The following is a 25191-nucleotide window of genomic DNA, read 5'->3' on the forward strand; positions in this document are numbered from 1 at the left end:
CTACCTTTTCTCCTGTCTTCCTGTTATCAGCTCAACTCGCTCTACTAATGCTGAAGATCAAAAGTAGGCAAGAGGCCAGGAACATTGGCTCACACCTGTAATGCAAGCTTCTTGGGAGGCAGAGATAGGACAACTGTAGTTCGAGGCCAGTTCAGAGAACAAGGTGGGTGTAGTGCTTCACATCTGTAATCCCAGCCATGTGGGAGGTAGAGTTAGGAAGATTAAGGCCTGAGGCCAGCCCGGGCAGGCAAAGGTAAGACCATATCAGAAAAATAAAGCAAAAAGGATTGGGTGTATGACTCAGGTGGTAGAGCTTTCGCCAAGTAAGCATGAGGCTCTGAGTTCAAACCACAGTACTACAAAAAAAAGGCAAGACAAGTCTTATTAGGTCTACTATTGCAGCACCAATGGACAGTGTGGGAGGGTGACTCACAGAGTGACCAGATTGATTGTGTAGCCAGCAGGGGATTGTGACAGGGTGTGGGCACCAATCATGGCAATCCCTTATGCAAACAAAGGGCTGTGTCTACACCAATCACAGGCCTTCTGCTGGGCCAGCAGGGAATTGTTCCCCTGTCGCCTGACTGGGAATGGCTGGAGGGTCACCTGGCGTTTCACTGTGGCTTGTGAGGGCAAAAAGTCCGGGCCCTTGAGGAGCTAGAGGAGCTGTGGTTACCTAGCAGCTTCCTCAGCGGTGGTGGAGTGTTCAGAGCAGCAGTGCTGCCGTCCCAGGCTCAGCGCAGTCAGGGCAGCAGGGAGGGTGTAACAGCTCTCAGTTAGGGAGTCAGGTTGCCTGGCCCCAGCAGCTTAGCTTAGTTAAAGGAAAAAGAAACATGAAAGTGGTGCTCACAAGAAAGGCTATGGTTTACATTGGCTGTGCTGGGCCAAGTGCCCCGGCAGAGGGGGTCCCTCCAGCCCAGCTCAGAAGATAATACATACCTCCTTCTCTTCCTCCCTCCCTTGTTCCTCCTGTCCCTGACTTTTTAAAATGTGGCACGACACACATGACAATTTGCTACGTTAACCATCTTAGGTGTCTAGGTCAGTGCCATTAAGTAAAATTCATATCGTGCGATCATCTCTTCCTCCACCTCCAAAAGTCCCTCCATCTTGTAAGATGAAGTCTCCATCCCCATAAGCGCTGACTTCCCAGTTCCCCTCTCCCCCAGCCCCAGGCCACCCCTTTCTACTGTGTTTCTGATTTTTACTGCCCTTAAGTACCTTGTAGAAGTGTACGCACACAGAGTTTGTCTTCTTGTGACGGCCTGTGTAGCTTCAAGGTCCACCTGTGTTGCAGCTTTGTCAGACTTTCTTCCTCTGAAGGGCTGAATAGCATGGCGTTGCAGGTGGACCTCATTTCTCATGTCCATTCCTTGGTTGCTGGACACTTGGGCCCCCTCTGCGTTTCAGCAACTGTGACTGATTCTGCTACAGACAGGGGCACAAGCACCTGCCTCAGTTGCTGCTTTCAGTTGTTTTGGGCATGTTCCCAGGAGTGGAACTGCTGCTTCATATAGTAATTCTACTTAAAAATTTTCTTTTCTTTTTTTTTCTTTTTTTTTTTTTTTTTTTTTGTGGAATTGAGGCAGGCTAGAGTTAGGGAAAGTTTGGGACTCACAAAAATACTGCATTTCAGATTGACCATCCCGTGGCTTAGGCACCACCCTCACCTGGCCAGGGACCGCCATGCCCCTCCCCCTCAGTGATTATGGATGGGAATCACCTGGTTCCCACTTCCCATGGATTAGCCTAAATTTTGAAAGCTCCTGGGGAAGAAAGGCCTCCAGATCCCACCTGGGCCCACCAAGCTCCCTTTTGTATTTCTCTTCCCTAACTCCATTTACACCCACGTGTCCTGCCATGGATTCTTCCCCATGGGACAAAGAATTTGGAAGTCTGATCAGACTGCACCAGCGCCATTAACAGAATCACCATACCATTTTCCACAGTGGCTGCACCATTTTGTATTTCTGTCAACAGTGTGCAAGGGCCCATGCTTACCACATCATCGTCAACACTTATTTTTGGTTTTTGTTTTAATAGTAGCCATCCCAATGAAGGCAAGGTGGTGTCACATTGTGGCTTTGATTTGCATTTCTTTAATGACTGGTAACATTGACTGTCTCTTCATGTGCGTACTGGCCATTCATACATCTTCTTTGGAGAAATGTCTGTTTCTCCTCTGTTTATGAACAAGGTTGTCTGTTGAGTTGTAGGAATTCTCTAAATGATCTGCATATTAATCCCTTATTGGATATATGATTTGGAAAAATTGTCTCCCATTCTGTGGGTTGCCTTTTCACTCTGTTGATGCTGTCTTTTGATGCCTAAAAATTTGAGTTTTGATGACGTTTCATTAGTCTTTCGTTTTCTTTTGCTTCCTTGTCGTTACTGTCAGCTAAAACATGACTGCCAAATCCACATTGAGAACCCTTTGCCCCAAGTGTTCTTGGAAAAGTTTTTATCTTTCAGGTCTTACACCATTTTAAGTTAATTTTTGACTATGGTGTTAGGTAAGCATCCAGGTTCATTCTTTGGAGGTGAATACCCAGTTTTCCCAGCACTGTTTGTTAAAAAGAGTATTCTTTTCCCTGTTGAATGGTCCTGGCACCTTGTTAAGAATTTGACCACATATTCAAGAATTAATTTTGGGTTCTCCATTCAGTTCTGTTGGTCTGTATGTCTATACCGTTGTCACATTTTCAGGTTATTGTAGCTTTGCAGTGAGTTTTGTAATCAAGAAGTGAGAGTCTTCCAGTTTTATTCTTTTTCAAGATTGGTTTAGCTATTTTGGATCCTTTGATTTTATGGTTTGGATATAAAGTTTCCCTTTTCCCAAAGGCTCATGTGTTGGGAACTTGGTCCCAAGCTGGTGCTGCTATTTTGGGAGGTTCTGGAAACTTTAAGAGGTGGGACCTAGCTGAAGAAAGTAGGTCACTGGGGGTGAATCCCTGCCCTCCTCTCTCTTTTCCCCCTCCCTTCCCATCCACCATGAAGTGAATGACTCTCCTCCATCACACATTCCAGTCGCCATGCTCTGAGGTTCTGCCCAAGAGAATGGGGCTCACCAGCTATGGACTGAACTTTCTGAAACTGTGAACCAAAATAAACTTTTCTCTCCTTTAAGTTGTTTATGTCAGGTATTTCATCACAGCAACACAAAAATAACTGAGACACTTGAATTTCCATGTGAATTCTGGGATAGATTTTTCTCTTTCTGCAAAAGAAACATCATTGGAAGTTTTCAAAATAAGGATTCACTGAGTGTGCAGACTGCTTTGGGTAGTATTGGCATCTGAACAATGTCAAGTCTCTGTTCCATAAACATGGGGTGTATTTCTGTCTACTTGTGTCAGGCATCGTATTCTTTGTGGTCCTGTTAAATGGAGTTTTTAAGGGATTTCCTATTCATCTTGTTCATGTGTTAGCATGTGTTTACTTTTGTGTTGTTGGTTTGTATCCTGTCTTGCTGGAATCAGTTATTAGTTGTAACAGTTTGTGGACTCCTTAGAGTTTTCTGCATGTAAGATTATATTACCTTTGGACAAAGATAATTTACTCCTCCTTTCTCATTTTGGATGCCTCATTTATTTTTCTTGCCCAGTTGCTGTGGCTAGACTGTCAAGTACTATGCTGAGCAAAAGTGGTGAAACAGGTTTCTTGTTCTTGATCTTAGAGGAAAAAGCTTTCAGTCTTTCACTACTGGGCCCCAGGTTTGTTCTGGGCTTTCATGTGTGACTTTGATTATGTTGAGGTAATTCCCTTCTATTACTAGTTTGCTGAGTGTCTTTGTCATGAAGGCATATTCATTTAGAGTTTGGTCACATGCTTTTTCTGTATCAATTGAGATTATCATACTGGAAAACTTCCTTCTGTTACTGTGGTATATGGCATTTTCTGATTTTCATTACGTTGAAATGAGGAAGATGGATTAGGAAAATGAGGCATGGGAAGCGGGAGCCAGGAAGTCAGAGCTAAGCACTATTAAAATCCCACAGCACTACTTTCTTTGCTTTAAGCTGCATACTCCCTCCCTGAGCTGCAACAGACAGTAAGAAAAGTAGTCCTTTCCCTCCAACCTTGTCACTTACCCAAGTGACTACTGTGCTCTGGGCAGTAAGCATGAATACCTCACAGACACTGATCCTGGGAAGAAGATGTTTGGTAAAGTGACACCTTTGATCACAGAAGCCTTTAAAGATAAAAGCATTTTGTCTTAGGGAAAGACACCCTTCTTGAAAGGAGCATCTGTGAAACCCATCCTTTGTTCACAAAGGATAAGGAGAACAGGCATCTATGACACAGTGTGCTCCAGGAGCACGTGCTCAGCTGCTGTGATGGGGCTTGAGCTGGGGCTGCTCTGTGCTGAGAGCTGGAATTGACTAAAATTAACTACAGTTTTGCTGTCTACTTCTTCCTCTAGAAGTTGCAAGACTTAGGAGTTCCCAAAATCCTTACAGCAGACACCTTCTGCCCTGCGTGTTGTGTAGGTGAAGAGACTCCTGGGTTTCTCACTCTGCTGTCTTCCCGAAGATCTGTCTTTTGAGGCTGACCTGGGCCTCTCAGATCATATTCCTTCAGAAATCCTGACTTTGCATCCAACTCTCCTTCTCAGTACTGTGCTGTCTGTTTTCCTTATCCCTCCACGTGTCCCAAGAATCCTCCTCAGCCTCAGGCCAGAAGTAACAGTGACCCTCACTGTCCCGTGCCTTCTGAGAGACAAATCACTACAAGGCACGTCAGAAACTCAGCCAGTGGCCCATAGTTGGACTATGCGGGCTTCCCTCGTCACCAGGCAGACCTGTTTACATTTGTGTTTACACAAATCAAAGTTGTCCTTAGGACAGTTGGCTGGACATTGTGTTTCCTGCAGCTGATTTCTTGAGGAGAGCCATCCAGGAATATCTGATGGGAAGTCTTCTGGATCTAACCACACCATCACGCGGAGGGCAAGGGTGGAGGACTCTACAACACATGCAAAGCCTCAGGAAGGGGTCCAGTCTGACTGAGAGTTTACCTCGTGGGGTGTGGCCCCTCCTCCCTCCTTTGGGCTCCTGTGTGTGGAGGACAGACATCAAACCTTCCAGTGGCCATGGTTGGCAGCACAGAATGTGGAGCTGAACAAACTGGGCCTGGGATCCCAGCGATGCCACTTCCCAGCTGTGTGGCTTTACATAACATCCTTGGTACCTCAGCTTCCCCCACTGCTACGAGGATTTAGTGAGAGCACCGTCTTCATTAGCCCTTAGCACAGTGGGTAGACTGAGCTAAGCCCTGTGACGGTGGTAGGGTTACTGCTGCTCCCTGGAGGTTGGGGTGACGTTGTGTGTGAGTGTCAACTTCTCTGTGGATAAATGCTTACTGATCAGTGCTGCTAAGCTGCTTTATAAAGAACGATCAATATTTCCCAGGGGTGTCTTTGACTGACACCCCATGGTATGGTTCTGGCTGCTGGATCGTGTTTTTCATGAGCCATTTTGGGTGTAAGAGTCCCTTGTCCATCAGGAGACAGATGGGAATAGGCTTGGAGGGGAGCAGTTTGGAGCCTGTACATCGTAAGTTCACTTGACCTGTGACAAATGAACTGAGGCTGAGGAAGGTGGGGTGATTCTCTTACTGTGGCACACAGCTGGCATCAGCTATGCTGGCCCTGCTCTCCTGCTCCACTTCTCTGGGTTCTAAGGAGATTAAGGATTTCTCTTTTACTTTGTGGAACTTTTTTCTAGAGTGGATATTCTACTTGCATCTGTGGTGCTGACTAGAGAGAGAAGTAGAAGCAAGACTCCCCCTTCTCTCTCCCTCTCTCTCTCTCTCTCTCTCGCTCTCAGCAAATCTCTTTCTTGCAGGTTGCGGTACCGGATGTGCAGTTTGGCCCCATGAGATTTCACCAGGATCAGCTTCAGGTACTGGCGCACCGTGACGCTCACATCTGCTGTTCTTGCAAGGGGCGGGTGAAACTTAGGCACATGAACTCTCCTTGTCTTAGGCAGTGTTGTTGAATCTGCGTTGAAGTTCCTGAACTTGACAGTAACGGGGCTTATAGCTACATAAGAGATGCTCCTTTTCCTTTAGGGCTAAACACCTGTCTGCATCCCACACGGTTGCAGTAAAGAAGCAAAAGCATAGAATTGTGTGTGCACGTGCATGTGTAGGGAGAAAGCAAAGCAAAGGCCAGCAGATGGAACTGAGGAGCCTCAAGGAAGAGTGTCTCACACTCATTGTCCCCACAGGAAGAGTGTCTCATGCCCATAGGTGTTCTGTAGGTTTGCAGGTTTCCACAATAAAAAGGAAAAGCCACTTGTCCGTGTCGCTGAGTCAGTTGTAGAAAACGGCAAGGATTTGTCTAGTCCGAAGCACGGGAGAGACAGCAGCAGTGGAAACATGGGCTTGCACCTGGACACGCGTGGGAGGCTGCAGGCAGGCCGTGGTCGTGGCTCCTTGCACTTAGGAGGTCAGCCTCGAGGAGGAGGCACTGCCACTTCTAGTTGGTGTTCCACAGGCTGCTCTATCCCCATCCAGCTGCTCTTGCTCATGCTGAGTCTGGCTGTGACTCAGAGCAGAATGCCTGAACTTTGGCTGAGGAGCCTGGCTGGATAGGAAAAAGGCAGCAGAGCCAGGCCTCGCCTGATCCAGACCAGGCACCAGGCCAGCCAGCCATTGACATAGATGCTGTCTCTTGCATCTGACGCTGTTCCTGTGTCACTTAACTGACAGCCTTTGAAATGTGACATTTTAGCTAAGCATGGTGGTACATGCCTGTAATCCCAGCACTCCAGAGGCAGTGGCAGGAAGATCTGGAGTTTGAGGTCAACCTGAACTACATAGTAATATGCTGTCTCAAAAAAACCCACAAATAGAGTGCTCACCTAGAATTTACAAAACCCTGGGTTTAACTCCCAGATCCACAAAACAAAAACTAAAAAAAACCCTGATCTACTTCAAACCTTCCCTCTTTATTCAAAGTGATTTTTTAAGTTGGAAGAATTACATAAAATCCTGAGTGAAACATGTAACTGTGTTACATAGGACTTATGTTCAGTAGGCTCGCTGCAATATTAATGTACCATGGTGGGCATACCCAGCTAACTTTCTACGTTAAATACTTGTGAGCTTTCACCCAGGTTTGACATGAAATGCTCTGTGGAGCTGGGCTGTGCCAGTGGGCTTTTAAGCAAATGGAGTAAGTGTACAGTCCAGACTCCTGCACCTGCAGGCGAAGAGCAGAAGGAAAATAGAAAGGAGGCAGCACTCTGAGTCATGTGGAAGAGAAGGATTTGCACTGACAGATGCTGGGTTCACATCTGTGTCTTTGTTTTAAACACTTGGGAGTTTTCTGTGGCTTATCTAAAAATGACATTTCTAAGCGCATCTTTTAAAGTGTGTGTGCTTGTTTGACTCAGGTACTTTTAGTGTTTACCAAAGAAGACAACCAGTGTAATGGGTTCTGGAGGGCATGTGAGAAAGCCGGGTTCAAGTGCACAGTCGTCAAGGAGGCACAGACTGTGCTGTCCTGCTTCCTGGACAAACACCATGACATCATCATCATTGACCACAGAAACCCCCGGCGGCTGGACGCGGAGGCACTGTGCAGGTGAGCCAGGCAGGTGAGCGGGCAGGTGAGCTGGATGTGGTGCTGCTGATAAGAAACACAGCTGGAACACAGGAGTTTCAGCTCAGTCTTCCTGTCCCTGTATGTAAAATGAGCAGGGCATCAGAGCCTCATTGTTTCTGAGAATAATCTTTATCCCTTTTGTTTTGCCCTGCTTTGCTTTGGTTAAAGCAGTGCAAAATGGCCTAGCACATATAAAAGCCCTGGCACTGCCACAAAACAAAAGAGCAGTAAAAAAATACGAATGGTAAACATTAAGGGTTAAGATGAAACCCCACATTTAATTAATCACAACTATCATCTGCATGTCACTGCAACAAGAATTATTAACAATTTTCCAGATTGTTTGAAAAAAACTTAAAATCTCATTTGCCCTTTTTTCTTTCTTTTAAGGCAGTACTGTGGTTTGAACCCGGGGCCTCACTTCTTCCATATTGCCTCTCCATGTTGGACGAATGTGCCTTGCTTATCATAATACAGAATATGAAGAGACGGTTCTTGGTTGCAGGCATAAAAAGTGCTTTTTACAATTAAAATTACTTTTGCTGATGATGCAAGGGGAAGTAAAATGCACGTTTATTAAACTTTTAAGTTCATGGATCCATTTATGTGAAGTCAGTACATAAAAACATACCCATGACACAGTGTAAAAGTCCACAGCATGGTCATCTTAAGCTTGTTGAAACTCTTGCCTTTAATGGAAAAGATTTAAGCCAAACATAACACGGGTTAAAAAGGGAGGTAACAGACTTGTCAAAAGATTCGTGGGGAGACTGTGGGCAGGGTACTGGGTGGTTTTAACGCTACTCGTTTCTAGGTGGCGGGAACACACATTTCTGGTAGCCAGACCAGGCAGCTTCCACTTCCCTGTGTTCCTTGCTTGAATATTTTGGTCTCCTCTGCAGTAAGCCATCTCACCACAGCCTAGATTGTTGGACTTGCCATCTGACTGGTCACCTAACATGCCATCAGGGATTAAGGACCAAGAGGAATGAGAGAGCCCTGGCCAAAGCAGAGGGAGGCCCATCCTAGCTCAGGTCTTCCCTCACCACCAGCATGGTTCTGCATCACTCTGCCTTCTCTGGGCGTGTCTTACCTCGCCCGTGAACTTAGAACACTTGGTTTCCAGGTCCCCTTCTGTCCCTAACATTTGACAGACGTTGCTCAGAAGAAGGGAAGAAAGCATGTAAGTTGTGTGATGCTTGAGTATGTAAATAAATACCCAGTCTTGGTGGGTGTTGCCAGCGGAGGAAGTGAGGCCAGGCTCAGAGGAGATGCTAAGAGGGGAGAGCCTGGCCTCTTCCCCAGTCTCTTCCAGACCCGAGCCTGCACGGGTATATGCTGGAAACTCATACTCCCCTTGCACGATGAAAGAAAACTGAAGCTCTGTCAGTCATGTTCCACGTTTATTTTTATTAATGATAAAATACACATAACAAAGTTATGCTCTGCTTTCAAAGGGAAGAAAATGCACTGTTGTTAGACATTTCAGGAATATTCTAAGCAAGTAGAGTTAATTCATTCCACAAACTTTTAGTGACCCCTGTAAAAGGGAATTTTCAAGACCAACAGTAAATAAGCTGAAATTCTTGTCTTTTAGAAGCTCTTAGACCAGTGGGGTCAAGTATTTAAATGTAGAAAGTAACGCTACACACACTCTGCAGTGAAAAACCCACAAAGCCCGCTTCAGAGCATTGAAGTGAACCGGAGCGCTCATCGTGTAAATGACCACTGTACAACTTTTAAGTGAAGAATGGCCGTCTTCTTGACGTAGCTTTGGAAAGTATAGAGTGTCAGGTGCACTCTGTCAGAGTGTCTCTGTCACAGTGCCACGTCCCTCCATCAGCCTCTGCTGGGGACCTGAGGTTCCCAGGGAAGTCCTGGTTTTTGAAGTCCTTCTTGTCGAGCCCAACTTTGCCCATATTTAGGTTGCTAGAACATGTCTGTCCCCTTCTCCAGAGTAAATTCCAACATCTGAGAACAGGAATTGTGGAAAGGTGTCTTCTCTTGCTGAACTGAGCACATCCTTGCAGATCACTCTCCAACCCCACCAAAGGGGCTCAGAGCCCAGGGCTCTGAAAGCAAAAGCTCCTGCCGGGTTCAGGTGGACCCTTGGAGAGAGCCAACAGAACGCTCTCCCCAGCTCCCCAGAGAGCAGACCCGACAAATGCAGTCCCTCAAGCACATTCTTTTCCCGATGTCACATCATAGCCCTGGCCAGCAGTCTCAGAGCTCAGGTCTGCCTTGCTAGTTCCTTTCTACCTCACTGTCTTTGTCTTATTGGAGTTTTCTACAGGCAAGGACAAGCCCTAACTTACTTTCCTAAGTCTGTTCTTCTGATTTTGGTTGTTCCCATCCCTAGAAGGGTGTCTGCCCTCTGTGTACTTTTTTCAAGAGCCCTCTTCACACACCCTCCCCAAGCTGGTTGGCTCTCTCTCTAGCAGACCTATACAGTCCATGAGCCCTCAGCCCTGACGGAGCATGTCTTTGCCTCCTTCCTTCCTCTGGGACCCTAGTCACCACTGTGAAGAGTTTCCATCAGTTGTGGACCTGCCCAGTGACCAGATTTACCCGCATATCTGCTGGGGCACTTGTTGCCCTCACGCTCCTGAGATGCCTTGCCTGAGGGCCAGTGTCCTGTCTGCTGTGTTTCCAAGTCTACCAGTGCGGAGCCCTACTTCGTATATCTCAGTCCTGGGTACTGCACTTAGTGCTGGAGCCGTGTAGATGCGTTGCACATGGTTCTTGCCTCTGAGGAAGCAGTGCTCCAGTCGAAGGCATCTTTGTTTTGTGCTGCTATAACATAAAACTTGCAACTAGGAAATTTATGAAGAACAGAAATTATTTTCTCGCTGTTCTGGGGACTGGGACATCCAAGTTGGGTGGCAGGGTGTGTTGCTTGTGAGGGCTTTGTCCTCTGCAGCAACAGGCTGTGTGAAGACTTGTAAAGGCCTGGTCCCATTAGCTTACTGGCTTTGGGGTAGTGGTGATGGTGATTGCCTCCATTCCCCCTCGGGGCTCTTCCTCTTTGTGCTGTTTGCAGTACAGTGCAGAGCTGGCCCTTGAGGTCCCCCAGCTTCACAGTCTGCACAGCCATCAGCCTGTGGCAGTGCATATGAACTTGAACTCCTCTTCAGCAGGAAGGGACAGAAAACTGCAGCCATCTCCTATGTGCCCAGGGCAGGGAAACTCTCCACTCTAAACACCCCAGGTTAGCAAAGACAGAACAAGTGGAATGCCCTGCATTGTGGTGAATGGACTGTTCAGACATTGGTTGCGTGGTCATCACAGGCCACGAACAAGTTTGCCCCCAAAGAGAAGGATCAGGAGCAACAGAGAAACCAGCATATGAAGGATCTCTTCCTCTCCCGTGTTTCTCTCCCCAGCTTTCACTGTACTGCCGAAATTGGGAAAGTTTATTTATTTTTAAGAATTATTTTTATATTTATCTAAAAATTCTTTGTTTTTTAAGGTCTATCAGATCATCAAAACTCTCAGAAAACACGGTTATTGTTGGTGTAGTATGCAGGTAAACTTTTTTTTTTTCACATTGAAATTAAGGTGCCATTATAATGATTGCCCTTGACGGGGGCGGGGGCAGGGCTGAATAAGGCCGGCTGGGCAGCAGGCGAGCCCCTCAGAGCCTGCCCTTTTCTTTTTATTCTTTCCTGTTTTACTTTGCCCTGTTCCCAGCCAAGCTTTCTCATCATGACCTCCCGTCACTTGGGAAGCAGGCAAGCCTTAAACCGGTCCCCCACTAAAATTGCAAAGGTAACCCCAGATGGCTGTGAGGATTTGAATGGTACATAAATGGGGAATTTCATCCTTAAACTGGAGTAAGGGGAAAAGGGAGATAAGTAAGGAGGTGGGCAGTGCACACATAAATGCTAATTAGGTGTGTATATTTAGAGATAGAAGTCGTTTCACCTTTCTCCCTGAACTGTAGGGGAGAAGGGATTTAAAAAATAAATAAGTAAATAAACTGGCCATAGAAGAAAATAGAGAATTTAATGTAAGGTTTTTACATAAGTAGATACATAGGCACTGCTCTATTCCAGCTGTTAACGTAACCTCTGTTTTTCAAGTATTAAAAGAACAGGTGCAGTGGCCCACACCTGCTGTCCAGTGCTCAGGAGGCTAGGCAGGAGGATCACTTAAATCAGGAGTTCAAGTCAGCACATGAGAGAGACCCTGTCTCAAAAAAAAGTTCTGATACTGTCCAGCCCAAAAGCTAGATGAGAAAGTGGGAGGGGAAGTGGTTTTCACCTTCGTACTCCTGTGTCTAACTCATCTCTAAGTGCTTGCTAGGTGACAAAGCGTTGGGCATATGGTGAGTGGTGAAGGAGTGACACGGAGCTGAGATGTGGCTAACCCTGCTGTGTTCTTTCCTAGGACAGACAGAGAGGAGCCGTCTGTACGGCCCTTCATTGCTGCCGGCTTTACGAGGGTACGTACTGCTGCTTTGTTATGCCGTCCTAAGTCAGTGGGAGGAATTGCTTTACTTCAGCTCAATGCCATGCAAAAGTTTGAATTAATTTGAAGAAAAGAATTGTCCTTAAGCTGTGTCACAGTTTGGTTTAACTTTATAATCTGATAATCTGTAACATATAGTTCCTTAGCCTCTCAAAGCTATGCCTGCTAAAGTCATATAAGCATAATAAAATCCCCTACGTTCCGCCTTAGAACGTGTTGTAATGCTTACATATGTGCATGCAATCTTTTTTTTTGCAATACTGTGTTTTGAAGTCAGGGCCACGCACTTGTTAGGCAGGCGCTCTACCACTTGAGCCACACCACTAGCCCTTTTTGCTTTAGTCATTTTTCAGATTAGGTCTTACATTTTTGCCCAGACCGTGCTCCTCCTACCTGTAGTCTCCCATATAGCTGGGATGACAGACACACACCATCACACCAAGCTTATTGATTGAGATGGGGTCTTACTAATTTTTTACCCAGGCTGGTGTCAAACTCCAATTTTCCTGATCTTCACCTTCTGAGTATCTGGGTTTACCTGAATCACTGTTACCTGGCTATCCATGCAATTTTTAAAGCCAGCTGATGGATTTTGGAAATGAAGCAACCTAACCAGAGCTCCCTTTTCTGTACCCTCACCTCTTATTAGTTGGTTTCTCCTAAACCAAAAGGCCACTGAGGGTTTGGTGAGCTGGTTGTGAGTGAGAGGCCACAGGGTCTCAGAGTCCTGGCCAGGGGTGCACAGTGAGACTCTGTCTCAAAAGGACAAAGTGGGACCTGGAAATCATGATGGAGAGACTTCAGCAGGCTGATCCTGGACAGGGAGGTGCGCCAGCAACCCCGAGCCATGACTGCAGAGGAGCGCACGCGGTGCTCCTGAGCAATGCAGAAGTACACACATGTCCTCCCAGAGGACACTTCTTCCACTTTGGCCTCAGAGGCAAACAGAATTTTGAGAAGTGAAAACACAGTAACTGAAAAAAATTAAACTTAGACGGTAGGTTAGAAGCAATCCAGCGTGTAGCAGAGATACAATGACCGGAAATAAACTACAGAGGCAAAGGAATGTGGAGGATAGAGTGGACGTCCATGAGAAGTGGAGGAAGAATAGGGCAGAGAGAAAGTTTGAAGAGTGAATGGCTGAGAATTTCCAACGTTGATGAAACATCCACAGATTGGAAGATCCAAGTTCAAGGAGAGTGCACTAAACAAGAGGACATGCCATAAAGAAACTGCCAACAAAACAGAACCAAAGAGAGAGATCTGAAAATCTGCCAGAGAGGCCGGGTGCAATGGCTCACGTCTATAATCCTAGCTACTTGTGAGGTAGAGATTCTCAAGCAATGGCTGGGTGCGGTGAGGCACGCCTGTCATCCTAGCTACATGGGAGGCTGAGCTAGGGAGGACCATGGTTCCAGGCCAGTCCAAGCATAAAAGCAAGACCCTGTTTCAAAAATAGCCAACGCAAAAAGGGCTGGTAGAATGGCTCAAGTGGTAGGGGGCCTGCCTAGCAGGGGCGAGGCCCTGAGTTCAACCTTCAGAACTCAAAAAAAAAAAATTAGCCAAAGGAACAAAGTGTTACCTTGAAAAGGACAGGCTCACAGCAGCTTCTCATCAGCAAGTGGAAAATAGAATTGACAGGTGGCATTATCACTGTGATGAAGGAAAGAAAGTTATTGCCAGCCTGCATATCTCTCCAATACAAGGGTGAAATAAAGACTTCCAGAGAAAGGCAAGCAGAATCCACACTAGCAGATCCTCACAAGGACATTCTAAAGGATGCACTTCAACCAGAAAGTGTGCAGGTCCCAGGAGACGGTGAAGTGCAGAAATGAAGGGCGAAGAGAAGGAATGTGGGGAAACAGGAGCACGCAGCTGGGTAAAGCAGCAATGGTGATGTCTCATGCGAGGAGGGATTACAGGGAAAGGGCTGGAAAGCCCACCAGTCACACTCCCAGCCAAGTTATTACCTTCAGGGCAAGAGAAAGGGCTGTACAAAAAATTCAGAGACCCGTGTTCCCAAGAGCCGTCTCTGAGGAAAATCATTGAGATTGAGAAAAGGACTCCAACCATACAGAACAGAAGCTTCCAGGTGAAGGAGATGAAAGATGAAATGGTGAACAAGGCCCTGCTACACACCCTCCACACATCGCCTCCCCTCCTGTGTGTACACCCCCCCCAACACACACGCATGCACGCATGCAGGTTGCTCAAAGCAGCGGTGCAGAAGAAGGGGGTTCTCCCAGGTCTCCTGGCTCGAAGGCAGTGGGCTGAGGCGTACACAAAAACTTACGTGGTCCTGAGAACTCTCGAGTTCCGGGCTGTCGGCTGTTTGGTGGATTTGCCTACTCAAGTGGACGTGGCAGTTGAGCATTTGCTGACTAAGTCTCGGGTTGGGTTTGGTGTCTCACTGCTGAGTGTGCCTTAGAATTCCCTGAGGGCGTCCCCACAGTCCGGGGAGAGGCCCACACATTGGTGCTGATGTTCCAGGTACAGGAAATTCTAAATCACAGCAGGGTTGAGAACCACTGAGCTGGGCCCACAGGGTGGGGTTAAGTCCTAGCAGCAGGTAGGATACGCCTTGGGGAAAGGGAAGTTGAGTCAGCCAGGAAGGCCACAGGATTTGTAGCCCCAGCCCTGCTTCTGGGATGGGTTTGGGGAGTGGAGACGAGCTGCTGTCTAAGCAGAGGGAAAGGCAGCCCCTTTCCAGGGATCCCTGGGCTACTCTACTCACTCTGCCCTGTGGGCCCCATAGGCAGGACAGGTGAGCTGTTGAGACTCAGAGCCGAGCAGATGGCGGGAGACAGTGGGAGTAAGACGCTGTGAGCATGGTCATATGTGTCTTTTTCTTTAACCTGGGGTAAAAAGGCTGGTGGGTATGTAATGTTTATACTTAATGAGGAATCGGTTCATGGGAGGCCATCTATTGAAATGGATAAATGGACATGCCCATCCCAAGGCACCACCTGCAGAGCAGCTGCAGAGCTGCTTCACAGCCCCACGCCTTATCTGCTGGCGCAGTGTGAGTGCCATGACCAGAAGTCCCCACTCCCTGCTGCCTGCCCAGGCCTGGTCAGCAGCTGCCTGTATGAATGGGTGTTCTCAGGTATTCCAGGGAGTCCTGGCTCATGTGGGCAGCAGCTCCAGCACTCCCTGCTCTGTCAGTTGGTGGGACCTTTGCAGACTTTGGGGTCAGAAGGGCTGTATTTTAGCCTGCAGGCGTGGGACCCACCATGCCCCTGGCCAGCAGTCCTGCCCTCCTCCTGGGGGTGGCACTAGCTCTCTTTACATCCCTGCACAGTTTAGGTAGACTGCCTGCCAGCTCTGTCCTCATGGTGACCTGAGGTGCGGTACATAGAACAGTTCTTCTCCTTTGTTACAGGGGAGGAAGCAGGCTGGGGAAGCTTTGAAGGCATACACCCACACAAAACCTTGATCTCTGTTGAAATGGGACTTCCTCAGGGTCCCATGCCCAGATTGATCTGGCAGGGGTTGGTAGACGGTGGCCTGCAGAGGCTCCGCCTCCTAGGCCTCTGCTTCCTCCTCAGTGAGGACAGTTATCCATTTGTTGAGCAGGTAAAGGCAAAGAGCTTGTTGCAGACGGGAGAGTAAACATAAAACCTTCCATTTGAATTAAACTGCAGTAGGTCTCTGTACCCATGGTTCAGGACAGCGGGTTCAACCAACTGCAGTTGAAAATACTCCAGAAAAAAATTCCACTTGTTCTGAGCAGTGCAGACCTCCTTGTCTTTATTCCGTAAACACCTCTTGTCGGCGTCCCACCTGTCATATGGCATTTCCCTGGTATTAGGTATCACAAGGCCATCTGAAGGAGGGGGTGAGTTACATATACGCTGTGCCATTTCCTGGCTTTTGGTTTCCTGGGGTGATGGAGGGGAGGGCTGGAACTAATTCCCTGGAGATAGCCAGAGGCAACCGTATGTGTCAGAACACGGTGACTTCTAAGAGGGCTGCATGAGAACCATATTTGATGGTAGAACGGGTCCATTTCCTCAGAGCTACGCAGTTGGCTTTGTTGTGGGGCGTTTCCATTACGTAAAGATTACTATGCAAAATACCTAATTCCACAGCAATAAGAGACCCTGGGCAAATCCACGACTTTTGCCAGTACCTCGAGGAAGAAGATAATTGTGTAAGGCACTCTGGAAGTTAGTGTAGGGCACTGTAGCCTGAGTAGGAGTTCTTTCTGAGCTGTGGGTGCAAATGTACTTTTGCTTATCATGAGCTTGTCTGCCTTTAAAGAGGACAAAACACTTTCTGAATTTACTTTGTCAGCTTAATGTAAATAAGACTTGGGTTGATAAATTTCCTTCTGTATGTATTTTAGCCTCTGCTTGTCAGTGATATGCACACAGCAAAAGTGCTCTTCCGGCTCTGAAGGAGAGCCTCAGTTCAGGGTTTGGGTGTGTGAGTGTGAGTGTGTGAGTCTATAGCTGCTTCTCCCTCATCTCCTGCTCATCATTAATGATCAGAAGTGTTTTTACATTTTCAGTTGCCAGATGGGGGATGTTTGTTTCTGATTGTTTTTGCTGGCATTGTAATTGAGCACAGGCAGCTTGAATACCCGCAAGTCTCCCTTTCTGTCTCCAGAGATACGTAGAAAACCCCAGCATGATGGCCTGTTACAATGAGCTGCTGCAGCTGGAGTTCGGAGAGGTGCGGTCCCAACTGAAGCTCAGGTAGTGCTGGGGGGTGGGGTGACAAAGGAGGGCCTGACCTCTGTGAGCCGGGGTGGGAAGTGAGTTGGCATGTCTCTCCTTCAGACCTGGAGTTCGTCAGTGACAGGAGGAGGCTCCCACTTAAACGTGAGGCCCATGGGGAATGAGAAAACGCAAAACTGTACTTACTGAATTTTGTGTTCTAAGAAAAAAATACTTTAAATATGCACATACACTTAACCTTGACGTTGATAGGTGATATTTTTTTCTACTCTACAATAAGAATTTTATAGTTTGCTTTTTTTTTCTTCAGCACTGGAGATTGAATCCAGGGCCTCTACCGCTTGAGCCGTGCCCCAGCCCTTTTTTTCATTTGTATATTGTCTCTGAGATAGGGTCTCACTTCTTTCTAGCTGGCCTTGAACTCTTGATCCAACCCCCTCCACCTCATAAGTAGCCGGGATTTCAGACATACACCACCATGCCTGGATTAAAATTTGGTCTTGATAAAGAGATTTGGTTTGGGTTTTTTTTGTTTGGTTTCTTGGTGCTACTGGGGTTTGAACTCAGGGCCTTATGCTTGCTAGGCAGGCACTCTTCTACTTGAGCCATTTCACCAGCCCTTTTTTTGTGATGGGTTTGTTCAAGATAGGGTCTCTCCAACTATTTCCCCAGGACTGCCTTTAAACCACGATCCTCCTGATCTCTGCCTCCTGAGTAGCTGGCCTTTCAGACCTGGCTTAAAATTTGCTTTTGATAAAGAGATTTGTTTTTTAAGTGAAATTAGTAGAAGCCTGGGTCTTTACGGAGCAAGTCAGAAAAAGCAGCAATTGTATGAGGTTGACAGAAGGAAAATCGAATCAGCAGCTCCCTGGCACTCTCGGTTTCTTCCTTGGGTGCACTACTACTGACTATGTCCTTTACCAAGGCTCAACGAGAGAAGTGGATCATTTGTTCCCATGTGCCCCAGCCGGAGAAATGAGGAGCAGAATTGGAAATTCTGTAGGGAGGGGCTGGCGGAGTGGCTGAAGTGGTAGAACGCGTGACTAGCAAGCACAAGGCCTTGAGTTCAAACTCCAGCACTGCAAAAAAAAAAAAAAAAAAGTCAGTAGGAAGTAGTATGGGGTTCCACACACAGGAAAAAAAGTCCTTCATACAAATGAACCACTAGCAGGAAGTGTGAGTTGGCACAGAACTCCCACGGTGAGTCCGGCTGCCACCCTGTCAGAGGAGAGGAGAGAAGGGGAGAGGAGGGGAGAGGGCCTTTTGGAGCAGGAGGTGATGTTAAAGCTAATCTTCTCTAACCAAGATACAGAAATTGAGAACCAAGGAGGCTGACTGACTCACATCCAACATCCCACAGACCACAAGCATCAAAGATGGTCCGTCCCATAGATGTGACCTACATTGCAAGACTATAGTCATTGTCTTTCCCCATACCTAAACCCAACTGACCTCAGACCATTCTTCCTGGACCCGGGTGCAGTGAGCACAGCATCACCTGCCTGTGTCCATGGCCACCCCTCGCCACACCACTCGCCTCACCCCACTCTCACCTCCTGAGCCCCTCTGGGGCCTGGGCACTTCTCTTCTCTTCTGAGTGTAAAGCTACTACCTTTTTGAATGACTGAATCCACTGGTCAGTCTCCTCCATAGCCTCGACTCCCTCTTGTCTGCTCCCCACTCTGAAGTAACGCAACTCCATTTGCGCTTCCGTCCTGCAGTCCTCCCCTGCCTTCGTGAGCAGTGGCCCCAACCCTTTTGTTTTTATCGTGTTTTTGAAACAGGGTCCTACTAACTTTACCTGGGCTGACCTCAAACTCTCAGTCCTCTAATCCAGGTATCTGGATTATAGGCATATGCCACCAGGCCTGGCTGTCTTCAGATGTTTCGTTGTCATTTGTTTTTAAACAGCTTTGTTGAGATACACTTCACACACCACACAGTTCACCTACTTAAGATGCACAGTTTAATGACTTTTATCATAGAGTATGTGCCCATTGCAATTCCAGGACACTTTCGTTACCCTAGCCCTGGGGTACTGTTCTACTTTCTGTACTTGCTGGCTCTAGACATTCAAACATAGGGAATCATACGATGTGTGGTCCCCTGTGGCTGGCTTCTGTCACTGAAGCATAATGTCTTCAGGGTTCTTCCATGTCTCAGCATCTATCAGGAGTTCATTCTTACGTCCTTACAATTCCATCATATGCATACACTGCACTGCATTTGTCTGTTCTTCAGCAATGGATGCTGGGTTGTCTGTAATTGTTGACTATCATGGCTGACGTTGCTATGAGCAGATCTGTGTGCACATTATCTTCATTTCTGGGAGTGGACTAGCTGGATCATGTGGTGATTCTATGGTTAACCATTTGCAGCACCTCCAGACTGTTTTCCAGGAAAGGGGGCTGCACGGATTGCACTCCCCCACGCAGGGCAGGAGAGGGCCTCACTGACACTTGTCACGGCCTGTCCCTAACGAGTCTAGGAGAGAGATACGCTAGCATGTTTATTGTTTGTATTTTCCAATTTTTCCAGTAAACATTTGTGTCTTGCATAATTTAAACATTTTCACACACTAAGGATATGTGAAGTGAGAAAGTGGGGGACGAAGCCAATCAGCCAGATGACCACAAGTTTGTGCAAGTAACTTAAAATAACAGCTACAAAGGGTTGGCGCCTTCTCTTGCCAGGCTTTGTGTGGTATTCTCGATGCTGTTCACTCATGTAGTCCTCACGAGGGCTCTTCAGTCCTGAGAGGAGACTCTGGCCATCAGTCACTTGCCAGGGTCTCACAGCTTCTGAAGAGCTGCGACTTGACTGGCGTGTTACCATTCCAGCCACTGCCTCCTGTATTGAAAGACACCACAGTGTGCACAGTGATGACCCCTGTGCTGGGGGGCAGAGGGCATCTTTATGCTTTTTAATATCCCTCCTTCCTTTTTTGGATGAGCGTACATAACCTTTATAAGTCAGACAAAACCACACTTAAATAAGCTAACGTGACTTCCTATTATTGCTTATACTCTCTCTTCAACAAAATTAGAGATAAGGGCAAAATAGTTTCTGCCTGGTAGCCAGGGGGGTGGGGGGGAGGGAGGGGGCGGAGGGGTAAGGGAGAAATGACCCAGACATTGTATGCGCATATAAATAAAAGGGAAAAAATAAGCTAATGTGATACCCAGGATTATATTGGATGTGATAGTATTTACATTAATTAATTTACGTTAATTTTGTTCCTACCCATAAGGGCTTGTAACTCAGTATTCACTGCTTTAGAGAAAAGCCAAGAAGCCATTGAGATTACGAGTGAGGACCATGTCATCCAGGTTTGTTTGTTTTTTAAATTTGTCCTTCTGGATTTCTTGTTTTGTTTTCACTTTTAGGATTGAATCAATTATTTTGTTTTTCTTTTTCTTTTTGAAATCCAGGAGACCAGTTTTCCTTGCAGGATTATAAGAACAACATCAGTGAAATATGTGACTTAAAATAAGGTTTCTGGATAAGAAAGAATGCTGATAATTACTGGTGGTTCTAGAAAATATGGAAATACCGCATTTGCGTGCACTGTTTCTCACTGGCATGTGTGTGTTTGTGTGTTGACTTAGCAGGAAGAGACTGCTATTCAACAGGTCACACCTGGAAGACTGGTGCTAGCCTCCCTCACTCTCCTACACCTTTCTTTCTGTTTTCTAAGATGAGCTAAACTTGTAGAGATTTACTGAGAACAACTAAAGTGTCAAAAGTAAGGTAACAGACCACCCATTAGTCACAAAGTGGGTTGATGGAAGTGACTTAAAATGGCTTGTATTTTGGATAACAGCACAAAAGGGAGTTGTTGTGCCTGATCCTTCTGTTTGAAAAGTAGCTCCACTCAATTGTACTGCTGGGCACTCCAGTTGTTCACTTTAATCAAGCTGGTGACTCCCTCAGTAAAGAGTAGTTGGTGCCGGGGAGTTGGTGACCCTGACTAGTGGCTAAGGCTGCAGGCTTTGGTTCCTGTCTACCTTGGCTGAGCAACTTTGGGCAAGTGTCTTCATCCAGCTGAGTCTGCGTTCTTGTGGCTCCATTGGTAAAGATACTAACAGCCACCTCTGAGGACCAAGTGGGGTCGTCTGTGTGAAGCGCTTGCAGTAGGGTCCAGCAAAGAAAACACCTTGATAAATAGTTCAGTGCTTTTTTATCTTCCTCATCAGCCCAGGCACAGCTGACAGTCCTGTTTAAAACGTAACCATAAAGCATTATATCTGTAAACACTTCCTAGTTCATAGCCTGCTTTTCATATGCATTACTCATTTGAATCACACAAGAGGCAAGGTAAACGTTTCACTCCCATTACCCAGATGAGCAGAGGGAGGCTCGGGTAGGTGAGGTGGGCAGTGTGTGGAGGGGAGCAGCACCTGGGTTGTGCAGCCCAGCTCCACTACAGAACCACCTGCGCAGCACCCCGGGCCTTCTCCCTGCCAGGTGGCTTTAGAGTTCTGCCTGAGGTCCAGGCTCCTGAGCTTTCGGGGAAAATGGGGCAAAGGCGAGTGGTGAGCTGGAAGACCCTTGCGTGTACTGTTTGCCAAGTCTTGCAGTTCACTTTGATGCTCTTTCTTCTCTCTTCCCAGTATGCAAATCCTGCGTTTGAAATGACAATGGGGTACCAGTCCGGTGAGTTAGTGGGGAAGGAGTTGGAAGAAGTGCCAGCCAACGAGAAAAAGGCCGACTTGCTGGATACCATAAACTCATGCGTCAGGATAGGCAAGGTAAGCCAGGAGTCAGCGCCTCTGTGACTGGCTGGTGTTCAGTGACTGCAGTGTCTCCGACCTCAGTCTTACTTCTTAACAAGTGTAAGGCCGCTCAGGTTCCTGGGGAAAGGATCCCATCTCTGGGGAGGAAGGCAGGTTGAGGGGTCAGTGGTTTGTGGAACCACAGTGTTGCGACCAGCATGGAAACACAGCGAGTGGTCAGGGGACCAGGGCTGCAGGTACTAAGGTGTCACATTGTAGGTGCTGAGGAATCTAAGTTGGGTTAAGGAACAGCTCTGATGCCATCAAGCAGTGAGTGCGGCCGACGCTTGCATGAGCACACCTCTGCCCGCTGCTCCTCGGGGTGGATGCCCCGTTCCTGCTTCCTTGTGTCCTCTTGTTCCCCAAACTTCCCTGTCATACAGCCTTACCTGGTCTCCTCTGTTGCACACATCTTAAACTTTCCCCTTGTGTTGTTCTCCGACATACACGAGGTGGGCTGCTCGGACACCTGCCATGGCAGCAGAGTCCACTGCAGCCAGGACTGTCAGGCTTTTCAGAATTTGATCTTCTTCAGCTTCTGTGGGGCCCCTGCTGCTCAACTTGCTTGTTTCCTCCCAGGTTAACCTGACTCTGGCTTGCCCCTGCTCTTGTCCCTCAGCATCCTGCTTCAAATTGTCTGACAGTGATCTCTTGTCTCCCACAAACAAAAGCCCAGTGTCTCGTCCAGTACCTGTCCCTCTGCTGATGGCCGCACTCACGGTTGCTTGTTCTAGACCCTGGAATGAATTGATTCCTCCTGCCCTCTGTTCTGCACCAAATCCTCATCAAGCCCAGTGCTCCGAGGGCACACTGCCTGACCTGACCTGGCCAAGGCTCTTAAGCCCCGGAATGGCAGTGGTTGAATCCAGTTAGGTCTCCTTGTCCCAGGATCCTCCACCTCCACTCAGTCCACCCTGCACTGGGCACTGTTAGTCCTACTGAGTCACCACTTTGTCACGTACTCCCTCAGGATGGAGAACAGGTTCCTTAGCCTAGAGGCCAAGATCCTGCAGTTGCCCTCTGCACTCAGTAAACAAAACCCCACGTGTTCTTTGATTGTTCACCATGCTGGCCCTGGGGCCAGGACAGCTGGATGGTGATGACTTAATTCCTAAGACATTGGGTGCCAAAAGGGACAGCATCAATAGCCATAGAAGCCCAGCTGGATAGAGGAGGCTCGGGCCTCCCTGCCATGCAGGGGCTCTCCTCAGGACAGGTGACGCGCCCTGCACCAGGACTTTGCTGAACTCACGTGCCTCACCCAGCATTTGCGTCAGCACCGTGCTAAGGCAGTGCTATTACTGCTCTCAGGGCCTAACACTTAACATGAGGCTGCATAAACTTACGACAAGTAAACTTGGTTTATGCCAAGTAGACATTTTTTGTTTCCACTGGTAACTCTGTCACCCATGCCACGTCACTGGCTAAACCATCCTGTTCCCTTGGGTGGATGATGGAGCTTTGGCTGCTATGGCGTGATCTGCTATGGCCTGGGACCCAGCAGCCACCCAAGTATATTCAGAAAGGACCCAAGAAGAAATCCTCAATATAGTTTTCTAAGTACTGACTGCTTGGTCTCCTGATTCCCTTTTACATTTTTCTGTTTCACACACACACAAACACACACACACACACACACAAAATGGCTCTATTGAGATGAAATTCTCACACCATATGCTTCACTCATTTCAAGTCCAGGGTACAGCGGTTTTAGCATAGTTGTGCAGACATCACAATGTTCTATGTTACCTTTGATAGTGAATTCAGAAGTAACCCTTAGACCTGTCTACCTCTGTGATCATGTGGGCTGTGGATATGGAGGGCAGCCTGCACCTTGCTGCCTGGGGAACCTGTTCAGTCTTCACTGGTTTGGAACACAGGCCTGTCTCCGGGCTGGGCTGCCCTCCCAGCTGCACTGAGTAGGGCCTGCGCCTCTCCTGCTCTGGGAGTGAAGCATGGAGCTGGGGTCTCTGCCATTTGGATGCCATCTTTTTTTGGTGCTCAGTGTTTGTAGAATGGTGCCAGGAAGCATTGGTAATTAGCCTTGGCCTTTATGGCAGTACCCTGGCTTCTTTTTGATCTTTTCCCATGGCCATCTCAAAGCAAAATGTCACCTTGGCATTTGCATGCGGGTTGTCACAGCCCAGGCATAGACTTGAGAATCAACTTGTATGGGGGTCTAGACAGGAGACTGCAGACTGCAGCCCAGCCTCTGTGGTGGTCCATGTTCCACCTGGGTCAGCTCTAGGGAGATCTAAGGGCTCTGGAAGGTCAAGAGTGTTGTGTAGCATCCCAGGAGTTCAGAGTCCTGTAGTGGGTTTGGGGATTTCCACAGTTCAAGAACCTGTGGGAATTCAGGACCTTTGAGGATGGTGGTAAAGCCCAGTGCCGTTGCTGGCTCTCCTCATCACCCCAGGGATGGGGAGGCCTCGCTCACCACAGTCCTATCCTGCACGGCCTCCTCACCTGACCGCTTTCTTGAAGGACCCCCTGGCTTTGGCTGACGTGAGTGACTGATGTCATCACAGCCCTGGGCTTTGAGGTTCCTTCTTGTCCTGCATTGTCCCCACCCTGCTGTAGAGGAACTGAAGCCTTCCCTCATCCCAGAGGGGCCTGTTCAGACTAAGAAGCTGGTGGCAGCCTACTGTGGTGGTGGCCACCAAACAGCTTCCAGGCCCCCGTCCTGAGCTTTGCTGTCCCAAGTGCAGGGGCAGACGTCAAGTACCCTCCACTGCAGCAGGTGAGGGCAGGAGACGAGAAACGGGCATTGGTGGAGGGGGCTCTTAATTCGTTGGGCCCAGGACTCCTCTGGCCAGCAGATGCCTGCTGAAAACATGGCCACTTAACTGAGGCAATGTGACCCAAGTCAGCAGCCAGGAGGAAGTGGACCTTGGACATGAGGTCTCTGGCCAGATTACCTGCAGTGGGGGTTGAGACTGGGATTTTTGGTTTTTAACCCTAATTGTTTTAGCAGTGGTAAGTGAATTGCACCTGCAGTAGAGAATGTTCCTGGGTGTATGTTGTGAGCACAAAGTGTAATGAGTTTACATTCCATTTATAGGAGTGGCAAGGAGTTTACTACGCCAAAAAGAAAAACGGAGATAATGTACAACAGAATGTGAAGATAATACCTGTCATTGGACAGGGAGGGTAAGTGGAGCAGGAAGTGCCTCAGTTGGCACTCCATGTTCTGGCTTATTGCAGAAGCTGCTTTGACTACTGAACCTCAGACCTGCTTACAGCAAGGCCAAGTGTCATTCCAGAATGGCCCTCCTGGGTGGTGTTTCTTTGACAAATTCCTTACTGCCGCAGCCCAGGGCTACCAGACTTGGGACAGTCTCCTTTAAACTTCATGGATGCACAAGAAACTTATACTTAAATCAGAACGTCAGGTTTTTTAGCCAGGTGCTGGTAGCTCACGTCTGTAATCCTAGCTACTCAGGAGGCAGCGATCAGGAGGATTGTGGTTTGAAGCCAGCCCGGGAAAATAGTGAGACCCTATCTTGAAAAACCCTTCACAGAAAAGGGCTGATGGAGTGGCTCAAGTGTAGGCCCTGAGTTCAAGCCCCAGTACTGGAGGGAAAAAAAAGAATGTCAGGTTTTTAAGCTGTGTGCTAAGAAAACAGACTAGCAGGGCAGGGTCTTTATATTT

General features: G+C 47.7%; 1 protein-coding gene across 7 annotated transcripts in view; it reads left to right on the forward strand.

Moving 5' to 3' along the window:
* Pde8a (phosphodiesterase 8A) overlaps positions 1–25191 on the forward strand; it is a 102740-nt gene that overhangs the window by 53568 nt on the left and 23981 nt on the right. For 4 of the 7 annotated variants that reach the window (XM_074062156.1, XM_074062152.1, XM_074062153.1 and 1 more), the window contains 8 exons: positions 5847–5903; positions 7401–7591; positions 11082–11138; positions 12002–12056; positions 16694–16782; positions 20015–20093; positions 21378–21515; positions 24601–24689. In XM_074062156.1, the coding sequence (XP_073918257.1) occupies positions 5847–5903; positions 7401–7591; positions 11082–11138; positions 12002–12056; positions 16694–16782; positions 20015–20093; positions 21378–21515; positions 24601–24689 (755 nt within the window). Of the gene's footprint in view, positions 1–4647; positions 5187–5309; positions 5329–5846; positions 5904–7400; positions 7605–11081; positions 11139–12001; positions 12057–16693; positions 16783–20014; positions 20094–21377; positions 21516–24600; positions 24690–25191 lie in introns of those variants that run through there. The other 3 variants (XM_074062154.1, XM_074062155.1, XM_020183529.2) reach the window with 3 other exon arrangements.

This window comes from Castor canadensis, chromosome 19 (genome assembly GCF_047511655.1).
Source record: "Castor canadensis chromosome 19, mCasCan1.hap1v2, whole genome shotgun sequence".
Lineage (NCBI taxonomy): Eukaryota > Metazoa > Chordata > Mammalia > Rodentia > Castoridae > Castor > Castor canadensis.